This window comes from Catharus ustulatus, chromosome 13 (assembly GCF_009819885.2).
Source record: "Catharus ustulatus isolate bCatUst1 chromosome 13, bCatUst1.pri.v2, whole genome shotgun sequence".
Classification (NCBI taxonomy): Eukaryota; Metazoa; Chordata; class Aves; order Passeriformes; family Turdidae; genus Catharus; species Catharus ustulatus.
Genome location: NC_046233.1, coordinates 252,440 through 270,983, shown reverse-complemented (window position 1 = coordinate 270,983; position 18,544 = coordinate 252,440). Strand labels below are relative to the sequence as shown.

Below are 18,544 nucleotides of genomic sequence, written 5' to 3'. Positions count from 1 at the left end.
GCCAGAACCCCTGCAGGGCTCCCCAGGCCTGGCACAGGACACACACCCAACAGGAGCAACCACAGCACGGCTTTCAACCTCCCAGCACCCATCCAGCCAGCCAGGGATAGTGCCAGACACTGACACCTGTGAAGGGGACAAAGAAGAGGATGCTTCCCCAAAACACCTGGGTGTGCACAGGCAGGCACAGCTGGTCTCAGCACAGCGCCCTGTGCTGCTGCTGGGAGCTGACACCTGGCAGGGACTTTTCCATGCCCATTTCCCAGGCATTCACAGGATCTGGAGCTGTACATGGTGGCTTCAGCTCCACCCCCATGCCCTGCACTCTGAATCCCCCAACTCTTCCCCACCTGAGGAGAGTGGATGCCAGGTCTAGCCTGGGCTCAGCTTGAGAGGAGTGGGACATCTGACCCGGGGCCAAACTGCTCTCGATGGTGAGCAGGGGGAGCACTGGAGACCTGACCTAAGGGCAGAGCACTGCTGCAAAAGGGATATTCAATTTACAGAGTAAAAGCTTGGCTTGGATCTACAGCAGATTGATTGCTAAAAGGCCCATTTTATTTAAATTAACTTCAATTTAAATTTCAGTAGTAGGAACACTGTGAGCCTCTGGGTATTAAAGCTGCAGCTTGGAAAGGGATGGTTTTCTCCTGTGAGTGAGCACCCCAGTGGTGCTCCAGCACACAATTAACATACAGCAACCTCGAGGCAAAGCTAAGGGCATGGTGGAATGGGGCTGTTTCTCATCCAGGTGTCCCAGGATGTGGAGAAGGAGAGGCATTGCTCCACGTCAGAGAAGTAATGGAAAGCCAAGAGATGGAGCCCACAGGAGGCACCAGGACAGGTGAACCCTTGAGCCAGCTGCAGTCTGTGCCATGCACCCCTCAGCACTGCACTGGACTGCACAGCCCAGCCCTCCTAACACCAGGAGGAGGGTGCCCCAACCCCAGCAGGGCACAAACCATGGCCAGCAAGTGCTGGCCACTGCTGGAGGAGGCTCAGAACGTGAGCAGCAGCTGAAGGAGCCTCACCTCCATCTGCAGTGCATCCTCACACTGGGAGTGGTTGGAGACACAGCTGTAGGCAGAGGGGCACCAGTGACACTTCCACCTGGCTGAGAGGCAGCTGGTGCACCTGAAATGGCAAAGGCAAGGTGAGAAAAGCAGAGTATAGGTTGCTCCGAGGGGCCACACCTCAGCCCTGCAACTCATCTTCACACTGTTCAGCCTTTAATGGTGCCTAGAAAAACCCACGGGAGGTGCTGGACTTCTCCCTCCTCTCCCTGGGACCTGACAGGGGATGTGGCCAGAGCCCATCACCCCCAGGCATCCTTGTCTGACCTCAGGCCATGGCAAACCGAGAGCCACCCTCCCCCGCTTAGCAAAAAACATTTAAAAAAAAAAAAAAAAGAAAAAAAGCTCTTTCCCCTCATCTGTGTCTGAGGAGCCCAGCATGCTGGACCTAAGACTCTCCCTGCTGTTTACACAGACATGGGAGCGTGGTCAGGTCCTGCTGTTATGCTCCTGGGAGCTGGATGAGTTTGCTGTGTGGCATTGGAGCCCCCTCAAGCTGATGGGGGTATGTGACTGCTCCCACAGCCACAGGACCCTTCCTTCCCCAGCGCCCCACAGATTGCTGGGGAGGCCCTCTGTTGCCAAAGGGTTAACAGAACAAGCTTTATATAAAAATATCATCCATGTTTAAAAGAAACCCAGCATGTCCAGATGGCTTGAGGAGCCTCCTCTGGCACCACATCTCCCACAGTCCTGCCAAGTCCTGCCCCAGCCCCTGAGCCCCCCAGAGCAAACCCAGCCCAGCCCGTGCTGGCACCCTGCCCTGGCAGCTCCGAGCTGCCCCACCTCTGTCACCCCAGTGCCACCCATGCCTGCCTGCACTGGGGTCACTCACGCTCTCTTTGGGTAAATGTTTCCAATCCTTTTGCAATCATAGATGGTGAAATTGGCCCGGATAATGTTTTTGTTGTTGACCCGGAGAGAAGCTTCGACGACCACGTGGTCTGAGAAAACCAAGCCAAAGAATATTGGGTTGCAACAGCCCCTTGCTCACACTCACAACCAGTAGACAAGAGAGACCCTTGGGAAAACAAGGGCTAAATCTGATTTGTTTTCTCTAGGGCTTCCTCCGAGCTGCATTTCAGAACTCAGACCAGTCATCCTTCCTCCTCCGACCTTCAGCTCTTCCCTCCTAAATCAGCACTTTACATTGCTCTCACAGAAAAGAACATGGTGACTTTCGGCACAAAATCCCAGCACGTTATGCAAGCGTTAATTAGCAGATTTAATTATTGTCTTCACGTACAGTTGGTGCCAAATTACAATTTTTAAAAAGTGGCAATTAAAACATGTTAGTTATCATGTTTTAAAATCCCGCTCACTTCCCTGTGCCAGAAAACCTGCAGAGAGAGGAAATCCCTTTTTAGGCTGCTCAGTACACCATACTACCTTCCCTGCCCCCAAAATTGCCTAATTTTTTTCCTTTGCAATTTTGCCATATAAGCACCAGGGAGAAGAAACAATGACTCTTTCAGAATACAGACAATAAATCAGCGCACTGGATTCCAGAAATTCATCTGGACATTGCTGTAACCAACAATACAGAGCAGTTAATGATCTCCCATTCTTTGGATAGTTTGGGAGAAAAGCAATGCAGCTTTACAAATGGGCCCAAAAAAAAGCAGAATTTTCAAAAGGCCAAGCTAATTCTCCCCTTACTGAAGTCGGCTACCTTCAATAGCACATTCACACCAGGCTTGAAGGACGAAAATTTAGCAAGCACTCAAGTCTGGACTGAAGCATCAAACTTCTCCAAAGGCACTGAGAGGGGCTGGCTCATGGCTCAGTGGCCAGTCCAGGTCTGGTCAGCCCAGCCAGCAGCTCAGCTGGCTCCAGCCTCATCCACAGGCACCCATCCCTCTGGAGCAGCTCCATGGAGCCTGGAGACAGGCACCCCTCTGGCACCATCAGAGAACTGGGGGCACTGCACACCTCTGGCTTCTGATTGCAAAATGGGGCCAGGAGCTCCTGAGCTCCTTTAGGTACCCACTCACTCCTCCTCCAGAACCTCTCCTGAAAGTCAGCGTGTGTTTGGGAGGGAAATTAAACAAAGCAATTGAAAATATCAATATAAAATACTACATTATTTGTCCAGGGCTAAAACGTTTTTGGCTTAGTACACACTAATTCTAAAGCAGAAGCTCAAACCAGATGAAAATAAGTACATGAACTGGCACTTAAATTCTGATATTTAATCAACAATTAGATAGATTTTAAATACTATCAATTCAAGTAGAGATGGTGGAACTCCTACACTTCAAAGTCATGTGCCCTGTAAAACAGCAGCAGCTCTGGGCTTTTCTTCCCTGTATGCATTAGCTGCACAACTGAAAAAACAAATAAAGCCTATTAAAAACTATGTCCACAAAAGTGGTTAGAAGGAACACAGATTGTTTGCCTCTACCTACCTTGGTCATCAGGAAATGCTGGATATTTCTCACGTGGAAGCAAACTGCAATAAATAAATTGGTTTACATAATCCCCAGCAACTCTGGCTACTGTGTGGATGTTGTTTCCATAGTCACATGAAATATTTGTTCCATTCAAGTTTGGGATTGTTCCATTTATTTGTATTATCAGGACCTATATTAGACAAAAAAGTCAGCTATTATCACAGAAAATTATATTTAGAAATTGTCAACATTTTAGAACCTGTTCAGAGGTAGGCAACTCCAAAACAAGCCCACAGACAGAATCTGTCTTGACACAAATAGTATTTCAGAGGTGAAAAATATAATTGAAATACTTTAAAACAACAACAATACAAAACCAGGAAATGAGTTGACTGAGCTGTGTGCAGCTGATTGTATTTGAAATGCTGTGACCCTGCCCTGTGTGTTCGGGGCAGCAGTTGGGTGTTTTGCCTGTGGGCTCAGCTCTAGGTGCTGTTTGCCCACAGACCTGGCACCCAGCTGGCTCAGGCTCGGGGGCATCACCCCAGCTCCCCGAGAGCTCAGCCTGACACAGCAGCATGCAGCATCCCCTGCCCACATCCAGGAGGCACAGCCCTGCTCAGCACCCCCGAGCCACATCCACGGCACCAGGAGCCCTGCTGCTCCACGGGAGGATGCTCTGGGAGCAGGCAAGGCTCCACAGACACTGCAGGCGTTGATTTGGAACTGGCATCAAACGCACCGGGTTCTCCTTGTCAATGTTGATCTCAGGCTCCAGGATGGTCATGGAAGGGCACTGCTGCACTCCCTCACTCACACTCGCCCAGAAGTTGGCCCCTGTGAAGTTGGTGCACTCGTGCTGCAGAGAACACCTGCAATGAAGAGGAACAGCTCGTGGTTGATGAGTTTTAAAACAGCTGATAAAAAAGTTGAGTTCCTTGTGAGGGAAGCTCCTGAGAAAATCTTTTGTCTGTATCTTTCTCCTTCACCCATGCAGCTAAGCCTTAACATTTGCTGCTGTTTGAAGTGTCTGCTTGCCGTGATAAAATCAGCACCAGTGTAGCAGCAGGATTGAGGAAGGCAGGAAAAGGCCAGGCTGAACCCAAACTCAGGAGGAGAGGATGACATTTTGTCCAACATCTCCACTTTCAAAATGTGGAATCTAATTCTGAATATCCTCTTTTGTGTGTAACTGTCTTCTATTGATAGATGAGATCTGCAGGGGCAAAAGATGGACTTTCACAGGGTGTGGTTTCTCCCAGTCCCATGGTTTGACACCTGCAAGAGATTCTTTGTACTGGCAGCTGCATGACAATGCAGCTACGGTGAAATCTTGGCTCTGGAGAACATCCCAGCCCTTTGGGTTAGATGCAACTGTTTCTAACAGCACAGATTTTTTAAGGAATGGAAAAAGACTGTTGGTAGTGTGACTGTGGGGAAATACAAAAGGCATCAGAAGTTGTTGCCCAGGTTTGAGGGCCAAAGGACACCTGAAGGGCAGCGGGACACGGCTGGTCCTACCTGGTCTCCATCGTGCACCACCCGCAGTAGGCGTCAGCGGCGGCCAGGCACTCCCTGCACGTCGAGTACTGGCTGCAGGCAGCCACCTTCACCCGTGTCATCTGCACAACAACAGCACAGCTGCTTCAAAGCTGTCACAGCCCCCAGCAGCGCCCGCCCCAGCACGGCCACGAGCAGCTGGAGACCAGACCAGCACCTGGGGCTGGGACACGCTCACCCTCGGGCTGGGACATGCTCACCCTCGGGCTGGGACACGCTCACCCTCGGACTGGGAGACCCTCACCCTCGGGCTGGGACACCCTCACCCTCGGGCTGGGACACGCTCACCCTCGGACTGGGACACGCTCACCCTCGGGCTGGGACACCCTCACCCTCGGGCTGGGACACGCTCACCCTCGGGCTGGGACACCCTCGCCCTGGAGCACACTCATCCAGCACGCCACAGGAGCAGACCCTGGCACAGCGTGGATATTGGAGCTGTGCCACAGCTACCCAGCAGGGGGGTGAGCCCGAGCTGCCGCCTGCTGCCCACTGAGAGCTCCTGGAGCCTGCCCAAGCCAGGGGTCATGAGCCCCAAAACAGGAGGATGCCCTAGGGCTCAGGAATCCACAGGGTTTGCAGCCAGCTGAGCTGAGCTGAGCTAGGCTGGGCTGGGCTGAGCTGCTCCTTTTCAGCTGGTGCCATGGCAGAGCCATGTGATGACCAGGTTACAGAGTGTGACACTGCACCTTTCAGAGGTGTCAGATGGACATAACTTCACAGCTGTGAAAACTCTCGCCCAGACCTGCAGAAATCTCCTCTTCAGACAGTGCCCAGCACTCTGGCTGTTTACACAAAGATCAGAAAGCAGCACCACTCTAGAAACCTTGATTTGTAAAAAAATCAAAGTACCTCTGGGGACTCACTTGGCAGGAGCAGTTGGAAGGGAAAGCATGTGTTGGTTTCTGCTCTCTCCTCCTTTGATCTCTAAACATTTGGGAAGGAAACCTGAGTGGTTTGGAACAGTGGGGACTGAAAATGTGAGATGCCAAGAGCCCTGAGCTCCCACCAGGCAAGCACACTGCAGGCTGTGGGCTCCTCGGCCAGAGCCCCCCTTCACACACAGCACTTCACTGCTCCCCAGCCTGCGGGGCTCAGCAGCCCCACCCCAACCCTGTCAAGCTCCTGGGGAGCCTCCCAGGGTACTAACTCCACCAAAATAAAATTAACTCATCAGATTTACTGGAAAAGAAGCAGTCAGAGGAGGCATCACAAGCAGCACACCAGTTGTTTGATCAGCCTGAGCAGAGGACACAGCCCAGCCAGGGGCTGAAAATGAGACAGTTGGAGCCATCAGCTAAAGAGGCGTCCTGGGAGGGGTCTGTGAAATGATAATGACCAATCTGCAGGGAATTAGAGCTTGGAAAATACAAATGCGACGTGTAACATTTGTGGTTGTGCATCTGTTTTGACAGATTAAAATGTAATTCAGGACAAACCATCAGTGCCTGGAGCACTCGGCTCTCATCTTCCCACTCTGTTAACTTGATGGGGATGGGACCGCCTGTCTGTACCTGCTGCAGCTCTCCAGGTCTCTGCAGAGCCCTCCTGCCAAGAGCTGAGCAGAAACCTCCCCAGGACCAGGCAGATGTTTTGTCTGTAGGATCTCCTGAAAGCCTTCCTAAAGACCATGTACTGTCATTTTGGGGGTTCTGTACAGGAACAACCTGTGTTTATTTCTGCACCCCCATAAGTGCAATTGGTTTCAGTATCTTTCACTCTTCTTTTTACCGACCACCACAAAGACCTGATGAGCTGGGCTGCATGGTGTTATCACCCTACACAGGAAAATGGACAGGCACCTCCACAGAAAGGCCAGTGATAGCCAAACCTCTGAACATCTTGGCTCTCACCACTAATCTTAGAGAAAATCTTATTGTCCCTTTCTGCTCCCAGCTCTGAGCTAAATGAAATGCGTGCTGTGCTCCAAGAACTGTTTTGTTGATGACTGAAGATCTCACCTGGTAAGAGGTCATCAAGTAGAGATAGGTGGAATCAGAAGGGTCAAACTGCATGATGGGATGGACAGGCTCTCCGTAAGCCACCGAGATGGATCTCCTGCTAATGACCTTCATCGCACTGTCCAGGTTAATCTGCAGAGAGAAGGGGCCACTCACTGAGACCAATTTCAAACACTAAGGGGAGAACATTACTTCTCCTTGGTTATAAATAAAAAACCAAAGTGGTGTACAGCAGTGCCCCAAGTCATAAAGCACTGTGAATGTCGGCACACTTGGCAGGCTGCACACACAGAGCTTTCCTGGGAAGTCGCTCTGTGTCACTGGGCACAGCCCAGAAAGCCCCAGCCTTGCTCAGGGGTGCAGGACCCTCACCACGCCTGGTGCCTCTGAGGGGCTGCTCTGGAAAGGGTCTGATAGGAGGCTCTGCCCCTGCACAGCTGCATGCACAGCAGTGTCTGTGTCAGCCTCATGCCAGGGGCACCAGCCTCCACACACATCACACACATATGCACATTCTGGACAGAGAACACTGAGTTTCCAAAACTTAATGAAAAACAGTGAAAATCAGCAACAGGGCTGTACAGCATGGCATCTCCTGCTCCCTGCATATTTGAAAAATAAGTGTTGTCACTCCCAGCCAGAAGAAGCTTCTATCCCTGCTGACTCCAGGAGACCATGGCAGCTGCCACAAGAGTGCCAAGTCCTACCTTGCCTGATGAATCACCAGCCGAAGCGCTGGCAGTGATGGAGGAGGCTGCACAGCATCAGCTTGCCTTTCAGTTCTCTGAATGTCTTGGCATTTGACTCAAAAATTCAGTAAATTAAATGTGGCATTGCTGAGAGGAAATAACAATGGGGCTACACAATTTCTCGTGACAGTCACGTCTCAGTTTAAAACATAAAAGGAGTAAGGAAAATTCTTGCCTCCTTGCTAGCAAGGGAAGGCAATAATTGTAATGACCAAGTGTGCCTCTGTTTCTAAATGTGGATTAATTAATTAATAAACATAGGTTAATTAATTCTTACACTAGAGCAGCACTGACACACCCCAGTATGACAGCTCAGGCTCAGGCTTCTCTCTGCTAAGAAACATATGCAAGCACAGAGAGCTATGCAGAAGAAAAAGCAGGGAACTATCACTGTGTCCATTTTAAAATCTGGCTAGCCAGAAGCGGAATTATTTCCCTGGGATCACCCAAGACATCCATGAACTGATTCCTGACATTCTCCACTGCATCCTCTCTCCCTCCTGCAGGATGTGCTCCACGTGGCTGTTCACAGACACCTGTGCCTGGGTCCCTCTGCCTCCTGGGATGTTCACCCTACACCCTCCTCACCCAGGCAATTTCCCCAGATCCCAGGGCCTGCAGGCTCTGGGGGAGAGCCCCACAGGAGCACAGAGGGGCAGTGACCACCAGTCCTGGTGCAGCAGGCGAGCGGGCTGGAGGAAACACTCTGCTGGGAGCAGAGTGACCCAAGTCCTGGGTAACCTCACACAGCACCTGTCTGCAGCTCCAGACCTGGACACACCAGGACAGAGCCCTCCCTCCCACCATACCCTCGGGGGCACCGAGCCCTGGCACGTCCAGCCCTGGCCACGCTGCCCAGGCGCTGCTGGCCCTCTCACGACTGCTAGATGTGGTACTGGCCCTCACGAAATGCCTGCCTGCAGCCACAAAATTGCATTAGCTCACCATACATGCCCCTGGTACCCTAATTGCTGCTGGCAGGAGCCCGGCAAGCACTACTTCTGCCCCTCTGCTGTCTTTTCTCAGGCAACAAATCTGAATGATTTGCTCGCGCAAAGTGTCTTGAGTCCCGTGCCAAAGAGCAAGGAGCCCCAGAGGTAGAAGGGCTTCTGGTTGTGCAGCTGTGTTGTGGAATTAGATTACAGCTATCTGAGCAAATTATCCCAGCACAGGGTAGCCAGGAGCCTCTCCCTAATGGAGGCAGTGCAGATAAGGCTGCTCTCCCCGAGATGATAATGGAGCAGAGCTGTTAACGCCGTGTGAACAGCCTGCGCTGCGTGTGGCATGTGCCCCCCAGCCCCTGCGCCTGGCCCAGCGCCAGCTCCCTCCCATCCTCACAAATTACCTGCCCCTCTGGGCAGAAATCAAAGCAGGGAGCTCTTTTGTGATTGTTCCCACATTTCTGCCAGGAGCACTTAGATGCAAGGGAAGAGACTGGGTAAGTTTTCTTCTATCCAAGTATTTTGATCCAGTATCCCACGTTATGCACCAGTCCCCCCAGGCACAGATAAAGCAGGTATCAGCTGTCTCTGCTCCAGGCCTTTTTTCCCTCTTCTCTGTGGACTTGTGATACTGGCAGCTCACCAGACGGCTGTGGATGCCTGGAATCAAAACTTTCCCTGGCAAACTTCAAGCACTGAGGTTACTGAGAGCTTGGCCTTGTGTCCTGGCTGCAGACCTGGGGCATTGCATCACTCTGCATCACCTCTGGCATGTTATTTAGAACAGACTCCACCATGAGTTCACACCTGTTTTGGATTCAGCTGTGAAGAATCTCTTTGTGATTCCTCTGTCTGCACGGTGTCTTCAAAACCAAGGGACAATGTATTATAAAAGCTTCTAATAATTGTAATAACTTCAACAATTAAAATAATATCAAAATATTGTAATTAAAATTATGTAATGTATATAAACTTATTGTTTTTAAATTATAGCAATATAATTAATATAATAGTTTAATAAAATTAATTAATAATTGAATGCTGCACAATAGCATTTTCAGCCTAGGGTTCATCAAAAACATCCTGCTCACATGGCAGCCCTGAGCAGAGATCAACAGCCACCAGGCAGCGTGCATCACTGTCCAGGTTATGGCAGTACCCAGCTCCTTCCTCATTGCCTGAAGGAAGCAGGTGCTCAAACCAGGCAGACAGCAGATGTCACCCTCTGGGCAGAGCAGAGGTGCTGGAGGGGGAGCCCCGACCCCCACCCCGTCCCCAGCTCAGCTGGGCCCCACTTGCCTTCAGGAGTCCTCCACTGGCCGTGCCCAGGAACACGACGGTGTAGTTGTTGACGCTGGCCACGGCCACGGCAGTCAGGCCGCTGTAGGTGAAGATGGGGGTGGCTGTGACGGGGTTCACGATGGCCAGCGGGTGCTGGAGGTGCGCGGCCCCGCAGTCCAGCTGCTCCGGCTGCAGCTGCGGACAGACACAAACGTCAGCAGGCTGCACAAACATCTGCACGCTGCCTGCCATCGGGGCAGACTTCTCAGAGCCCTGCTCTGCCTTCCTAGAGCCCCTCCCTGCTGAGCCATGGCACAGCAAAGTGCAGCTGGCCCAGCCCGTGAGCCGACCCGCAAGGGCTGGCAGTGGGCACAGGGCTGGCAGCCGCGCTCCCACGTCCATTCACTGCCCGGTGCCAAGGGACAAAGGCAGTGCCCAAGGACTGGCCACTGATCTGTGTCTGAGCAGGCGTTTGACTTGTTTGGCCAAAAGCAAGACAACAGACTTGACTCTCCTGTGCTAAATTAATTAGTGCATTTGCTTTGTGACAGCAGCGTTTGCAAGTGGAACTGAAGCCTCATATTCCTACTGCCTTGCCACACCCAAGATTTATGAAACCCTCACTCCAAATCCTGAGATTCTCGTGTAATTTCTGCTCAGACAACTTGGATGGATTTGACAACGCCTGAACATCATAGCAGTCTCACTGCCAACAATTCACCTGCAGTCACTCTGCAGCAGCTTTTCCGAGCTGCAGCAGGTGCAGCAGAGCCCTTCAGATGATGGGCCCGTTTCCACATCATCCAGGGCATGGCATGCCCACTCTTCCTCCTTGCACAGTAGAGGACACAGCAAACCTCACGGGAGCTGTGGGAGCAGCCAGCCCTCGGTGTGCTGTAGCAGCTGCTCAGCAAACAGCGTGGGCTGCTCAGCAGAGCACCTGCACAAGAGCAGGTACCCCGACCGCAGGGACCCTGCTGCTGCTGCAGACACATCCAGGGCTCACACTGCTGCTGCTGGACTAGCACGGCCACAGCGCCACTGGAGACAAGCTGGCTCTTCTCCAAAAGCCACCCTGACCTCGGTCCCCTGTGCCCCACCACACATTGTGCCAGACACGGAGGAACAAAGCCTGAAGTGAAAAACTTCTCTGCTCAGATGAGTGCAAACAGGGCAGCACATTCAAGGCTGCAGCTCTGTTCTTAGGGAACCAAGACGTAAGGATCAAGTTTGTGGATGCAATGCTAAATGCATTTTGCAGTTTCATTGTATCTCACCCTAGTAAAAAGTAAAATCACAGCCCAAATTCTTGAGTGTGTATGTTTGCCCTGTAACTGGGCCATACAATTTTGTTTATACTGTACAGAGGACATGGCAACCCATTCATGTTTCCGATTTAATGATTCCTTCTCTTCACAAACGTATTTAGAAATTCACTTGGGTTTATTTACTTATCTTAGGGATGACTATCACTAGCTCCTCTCCATTACTCTCAAAGAATATCACCATTTAAAGCTCACAAGGCTCCTTCCTGCAGAGAAACTGAGGCACAGAGGCACCTCCTTCCACCTGGGACCCCAAGGGATGCTCAGCACCTCCTCTGCACAGCAGCTGTGCAGGAGCTGGGACCAGCATCACCGCCTGCCAGCCTGAAGGACATGGCCCTTTCTTCTCACAGGTGGCCAAAATCACGGGAAGTCCCTTATCTGCAGCGCCTGCCTGCTTATAAATCACGCATTTCAGAGCTCATATCAGTGCAAAGTGTTTTCCACAGTAAACAGGATGTAACTATTCTAACCCAGGCCAAGATTTATTTTGGCTGCACACATCCTTCCTCTGCAACACCTTTCTTCAAATGACATCAGATCTTCCAACAAACGGACGGATAGGAGACTCATGGTATTTCCCTCTCCTGGGTCCAAAGAAGGGATGACATGCTGTGCTGCTGCTGCCTGTACCCCACAGCACCAGGAGCACAGCTAACTCCATCACGTTACATAAACAGGATACAGTCAAGTCACATCCTTCTGCAGGCACCAGGCAGCCACCACAGCTGCGGAATTGCACTGGATGAATGCAATAGAAAGCCATCTCCAAGAAGAAGGGCTTAAATCTCACTCCTTCTTAAATCAAGCTGCCCTATCCTGAAGTGGGAAAAGCACAAATGTTAAGTTTTCTTCCAAACCGAATCTCCTTCTATAATCTGCATAAAACACCCTGTGGGTATTTACTGTATTGCCTCTATTTTTCTTTGAGACACTCTGGGTACTCAGTAACTCACAGAACTGTGGGCTGATTATAGATCTGAAACCTGGGGCCAAAAAAAAGGTTTGACTCTGCCACTCTGTCGCTGCCGAGGAGCTCTTGGGCCAAGCTGGGCACAGCAGCAGCAGGAGCAGCTCTGCCCACACCCTGCCAGGAGAGGGGAACACACCGCTGTGCCGCTGCACACTGCAATATGTGCTGCTGCTGCTGCAGAACTTCACAAGTGATGCAAATGAATTCAAATCAAGGGGCGACAGCTGAGAGGATGGTTACTCAGATTAACCCCTGAGTGCGATCGCAGAAACAAAGTGGGACAGAGATAAAAGATTTCCAGCCACATCAGAGCTCAAGGGTTCAGCTGTCTTCACAGTGTGAGTTCAGTTCTTTATCCCAGGCCTATAAGGAGCATAAAAAGCGATTTCCCAGAATTTCCATTACAGCTCCCCAGCCCTGGGCATGCAGGATGTCCCTTCGGGAAGGAAGTCTGCTGGAAACAGAAGGAGGAAGAGGAGTGGTGAGGCAGCTCTCAGGAAAACCATGAAATGCGCTGATTTCTGCATCCTGTGTTTGTGACCTTAAAAATAGTTCCCAAGCAAAGCTGGAGCTAATTTGTGACTCAGAAGCTGTGGTGTAGAGGAAAGCCCTGAGCCCCTGCCCTCCCCAGGCCGCGCTGGCCGCGCTGCAGCAGCTCCAGAGATCCGGAGCGAGAAGGGGAGCCCGGCCCCTTTCAGACCTCGTATCAGAGAGGATTAAAGTGTTGGCTTCCAGCATGCCTGGAGTCCTGGGAAAATGACACAGCCAGCATCGGATAATCCGCTCCAAACTTGTTGATTTGTGGGACTTAGCCATCATCTTCATAGGCTCAAAATTTGGCAGCTGCTCCCACACAACTGACATTTTCAGGCCATTAAAGGCTGTGATAAAAGGGCTCTAGTTTTATCTCTTGCCTTCCTTAACATAAACCATTAGGCTTTTATTAACATTTAGGTATGACTCAGGGAAATTTCTGACTACAGAGAGAATATTCAGAATAATTAGGATACTGTCTGAAGAGAATAGCAGGACACAGGCTTGCACTGAACAGTAGAGACAGGCTAAAAACCAGAGGGGAAATATCGCATACGAGAGTGGACAAAGCCAGTGATGCCAAGCCAGCCTGGCTGCATTGTGCTAAGGGAAAGTACAAGCCCTGCTCTGTGTCAGGCAAAGCCCAGACCAAGCACACGCCCCCAGCATTCCCCCCGGAGCTCCCCCGTTCCCCAGCAGTTTGTACACACAATCACTCATTTATCTGCTGCAGTGTCGAAACCAGACCTGTCAAAACCAGGCTTTTTGGGATGCCTGGAGGAAAATGTCATCCTCAGAAGAGGACTCCACTGTTGAGGCACTTGAGATGTAAGCAGTCTGCAGCTGCAGTGCTGCTCAAGGGCAGGCATTAGCACAGAGCTCCTCAGACTTCCCATCATATTTTTTAGGCAACAGGAGGCAAATCCATGTGCACTTGTGGCTACTAAATGCACTCAGGCTGAGAATTTCTGGTAAAGTGAATGTGGACATTTTTTTCTCAGTACTTACCAACAGCACAGGATCCACACAGCACAGTAGACATTCTTAAAGAAACAATGAAAGACTCAAAGTGAGACTTGCACTCTGGTTTCACTGTTTGCTTGGACCACAAGTTCCTCAAGTGAGGAGGCAGCAGTTTTGCTACGTTTTGCCCGTTTGCACAATGCCAGCCCTTGGCCAGGGTACTCTGTGAGCCACTGATGTGACACCAGTAATGGTCTGTCCCAACATCCCTCTGTTCCCAGCAGCCACCTGGACTTTGTGCCTGCAGGGAGCTATCACTCTTTAAAAAGGCATTCTTCCCTCTCTACTCTTCCAAGCTCTTCTTTCTTACCAGCCCCTAAATTTCACTCTTGGCAGCCTCACGTGGAACTGGTGGCTGGGGTGAGGAAAGGGGACAGAGCACACAGGACTGACAGGACAGCAGGCACAGGACTGATGTCTGGGGAAAGGCACAGCTGGCTCGGGCCACGCTCAGCCCCACCGCAGACCTCAAACCACCAGAGGTGTGACACTGTGAATATGGAAGAGGCTCTCAGTGTCCCAGATCATCTCAGAGGGCAAAACCCAACTCCATCTGCTGCTCTGGCAGCGGCAGCCCTGGGCAGACAGCTTGTCTGCTGCCTGCCAGAACCCACCTCAGCAGAAGGACAGAGAGACTGGGAGAGGACCAGGGCACTGCTGGGCTGCAGGCACAGCCAGGCTGCCACAGCGAGGCCAAAGCCTGACAACTGCCTGAACAGCCACGGGTGCCTATTGCCATCCAACCATCTGCTGCTGCGAGTCCTCAGACGCTCCAGCCTCAGCTCCAGCAGTGGCACCACAGCTGGGTGCCCGGGCTGACAGGGTGGTTTCACTCTGAGTCTGCTCTGCTCCCTCCTCCAGCCACAGCTCGTGGCCACCATCACTCCATCAGCCCCAACCCTGTCATGCTGACCCAAATGGAGAAGAAAGCTGAAGGCAATGCGTTCAGGGGACTGGCAGGACCTGCACAGCCCTCCCCCAAAACACCCTTCCCAGCCCAGGCAGCCCCAGCACGGGTCCCACTGCCTTGCCCCACACAAGTCAGGGGTCTGGCACCCACCAGTGCCTCCCCCAGCAGGGCACTCAAACAGCAAGTGCAACCACACGGGGAGCTGCTCAAAGCAGAGAAACATGAAAAAGAAGCACTTTTTAAACTGAAATTGCACATCCTTCATGCTGCCAGGAAGACTGGTCAAGCTTATTATGTTAGCCTTCATCCTGCATTAAATACAATACTTCAGATTATACAATCAAATCCACCAGGAATGGGCAAGCAGAGGGATTAACAAACAGGCTCCAGAGGGGTTGTCACAGTCAGAACAGCACGTGTTTGAGCAGCAAGAGCTTGTATGTCCTTTAAATTCACCCCTCTTGGAAACTCGGCTTCTCTTCCCACTCCCTGGGGACAAGGGGCTGAGCAGATCAGCCGAGCGTGCCTCATCTCAAGGACACCCACTCCTGCTCAGGAACCCAAGAGACACCTCCCCCACCAAAACTGCCCAGAGTAAGACACTTGGTCTATTTAGGCTGTACTTTCTTAGCTGTTCTTTCCTTGTTACCCCTCCACCACTCAGCCTGTGTTTCTCATTTTTGTTAAGCTGTGGCCTCAGTAACCAACCTCAGACCATTCAAACTCTCTTCCACAGGGAAGAGTCCCTGATGAACCACGAGTTTGGCTCCTCGATCTTTGGTCGTTACTATTTTATTATAGCTAGTACTAACACTTAGCACTTCACATGCTCAGAGTGCTCTGAAGGCGTATGTGTGCAAGTCAGGGCTGAAAAAAGCATCCATTAAAGTAACAGCCTCTTACCTAACACAACTGGTCTTTTGCATGTGTCAGTTCAAATCTATTTCATTTAGCAATAGTTTATAGTAAATGTTTTCCTGTATTTTCCTCATTAGTTCTGCTGAATCAATTAAGCCTTGAGTAATGAGCAGAACTCTACCCTTCTTTTACACATCCCAAGTAAAATCTGTCTGTGAGAGGCAACGCTGTGCTGCAGTGCTGTCCCCCTCTGGGTACCCCCCACGTCACCTGCTCCACAGCCTCAGCACCAGAGTCCAAAACACAAACCACCACCACTCAGTCGAGCACCCAGCCCGCAGAAGAAGCTTGTCATAGAAATGTTAATTAAACCCTTTTTGCTCATTAAATGAGCACTCCAAATGCAGAAGCAACCAAGCTATATAGATGTAGTCCACAGAAGACACATCACTTCCCTGGACCCCCAGTGCAGTCTCCCTGCACTCTAATCCCTGCCCTCATGCTGGGGACAGAAGTAATTCAAGTAAAGAGAATTGTCAGATGGTTACAGAAGTGCAAAGGATGAACATGTGAGCCAGGCTTCTCCTGCCTGTGGCCAGCCCTCGCTCACATGCTGTCTCCTCTGGCAGGCAGCCCCTGAACAAAGCAAAAGGTGCTCTCCAGGCATCACTCTGAAAGCACTGAGCCTGCTGACATCTCCACAGCGCCAGCTCTGGAGGTCCTCCCCACCCCATTCCCCTCCCAGTTAGGAAATTGGGATCATAGTAATTATGTAATTTGGATAACTTCAAAAGTTGTTACAAATCAGTGGTCCTACTGGATTCAGCAACTGAGCACCGCTCTGGTTTGGTTAAAGCATGTAAGGCTTTCCTTTTCTCTATCATTTTATATTTTGTCTTCAAGATTTGTAGAAACTACTGTTTCCAAAGGTTTTTGGAGAGACCCACTGAGCTTGCTGTGATACCAAATCCCAGCAGGAAATGGCACTACAGTTAGGAGATCCCAGGGATGTAACATTGCAACCCTAGCTCCTCCCAAAACCCGACATCTTTTTCCAGCAGCTTGCACGGGTGCAGCCGAGCTGTGGTTCCCAGTCAAACAGCCCCAGCAGCAAGGCTGCCACCCTGCTGACCAGAGCAGTGTCCGGCTTGGGAAACCCAGGAGGGATGCACAGGGAACACCCATCCCAGGGTGTCACCCCTTACCTCATTCCAGAGACCTGTACACATCAAACCAGACATTAGTGTACCTGTTCCCCAGACACTGCCCCCTCAGGCAGACATTTAGCCCCAGTTTCCTCCCCATTTAATGGGTGTGCTACATCCATTGCCAAAAGCCCAACCTGAAACCCTGTCCTCTGCAAGGCAGTTCCCAGCCTTGGGAAGCTGCACACAACAGCACATCAGTCCTGATGCCTCAACCACAGTGCCTAGGTCTATGAGACAGACTGAAGGATGACAGGGAGTTGCAAGTCAAACAACTTTGGAATTATATTCCACTAAACCCCCTCATCTTTACCTCTCCCCTTCTTCATCAAGTGCTATCATCACACTGTAAAATTTCCCTTCCTAAAATGATCACTCCACACAGCTATTTTCGGGAGCATGCTAGTTTTTCAATAGCCCCTTTTAATTAGGTGACCCTCCAGAGATGGCAGTGACCATAAGCAGCTCACAGCCTGCTGGATATTGGCAGCAGACAGTGGATAAAGACCAAGTAACCAAAGGGCTCCTGCTCCAGAAGAGAATAGTGCACAGCAGCAAAATACCTTAAGCATAGATGAGACAGAAATGGGAAGACAAGCTCCAGATTTGTTCCAAATAATAGAGGTACAGGCTTTCAAAATCCAGACTTTTGGGAAATTTTGCTTATGGATTAGAACTGAAAGATTTATATTCCTTTTCCACTTACAAACATAACCTGCAGACATCTTGCTACAGCAACAACCCTCCAGTGGTTCAGGCCCAGAAATAGGCAGCCTTGTTCCAGTAGTTGGCACAGCATCGGCCAGGTTCCTTGGCTGCAGGTGCAAACACAAGCCTGCAGCTTCCCTGGACGCTGGGACTTCCACAGGAGTTTGTGTCTGGGCTCAACCACCCCACCAAAGCCCCACAGCTCCCACAGCACCCTTGGGAGCATGGCAGCAACCCCTGGCCATGTTGTCTTCAGAGAAGGGGCACAGCAGAACAAGCCCCCTAACATGGAAAAGAGCTTGACTGTCCAAGTTAACCCCTATTGTGTTGTCCATGCTTAGGAGCCTCTTGTCCCACCTCTCAAGGCTGTGCTTACCCACAGATACACGAGAGAGGAAGGTACAGGAACTGGCAGCAGCAGACCAGACCGTGTGCCATCCCTGTTGCTGCAGGGTGCCACAGCCAGCACATCCCCACTCCCTGGAGAATCCTGGTCCCAACTCCCTGCGTAAGGAGCCAGCGCTGTCTCTGTGTTGGACAAGCCCCGCTGACACTCAGCAGGTGCCAAGGCAAGGTCGTGGTGGGCTTTGCTACCCACCCTGCTCACCAGAACATCACACCTGACAGAGCTCATCTGGCCCGTCTGATCCGGGCTTTCCCAGGCCCTTGCTGTCCCACAGCCCCGCAGCCTCGCTCTGTCAGAGCAGTGGTTGCCAGCAGAGCTGCTCTCCAGATGTCAGCAATAAGAGCTGCTCCCTCTGCTCAAAAACAGCAATAAATTCTACTGGCCTCTCCAAGTGGGAGATGCCGTAGACAGTCTGCCACCTCCTCCACCTGCTGCAGGGTGTTACAGCCCAACCTGAAAACAAAATAATTTCTTTACCAACACACAGATCCAGAACCAAACCGACCCCCTCAACCCAAAAAAAAAAAAACAAAAAACCAAAAAAACCACCCAACCAAACAAAAAAAAAAGAAATAACAAAGCTGATCCCTCCCAACTGCTGTTGGTCCCCTGCCACACAATGGCCTCAGGGATGGTGTGCTGGG

General features: G+C 51.2%; 1 protein-coding gene across 2 annotated transcripts in view; it reads right to left on the bottom strand.

The window, feature by feature from the left end:
- The window catches only part of PLXND1 (plexin D1), a 67,911-nt gene that overhangs the window by 42,467 nt on the left and 6,900 nt on the right, over positions 1–18,544 (bottom strand). For both annotated transcript variants that reach the window (XM_033071412.1, XM_033071413.1), the window contains exons 2-8: positions 9,977–10,153; positions 6,988–7,119; positions 4,988–5,088; positions 4,209–4,338; positions 3,482–3,656; positions 1,909–2,017; positions 1,032–1,134 (exon numbers count right to left, since the gene is read on the bottom strand). In XM_033071412.1, the coding sequence (XP_032927303.1) occupies positions 1,032–1,134; positions 1,909–2,017; positions 3,482–3,656; positions 4,209–4,338; positions 4,988–5,088; positions 6,988–7,119; positions 9,977–10,153 (927 nt within the window). The remainder of the gene's footprint in view (positions 1–1,031; positions 1,135–1,908; positions 2,018–3,481; positions 3,657–4,208; positions 4,339–4,987; positions 5,089–6,987; positions 7,120–9,976; positions 10,154–18,544) is intronic.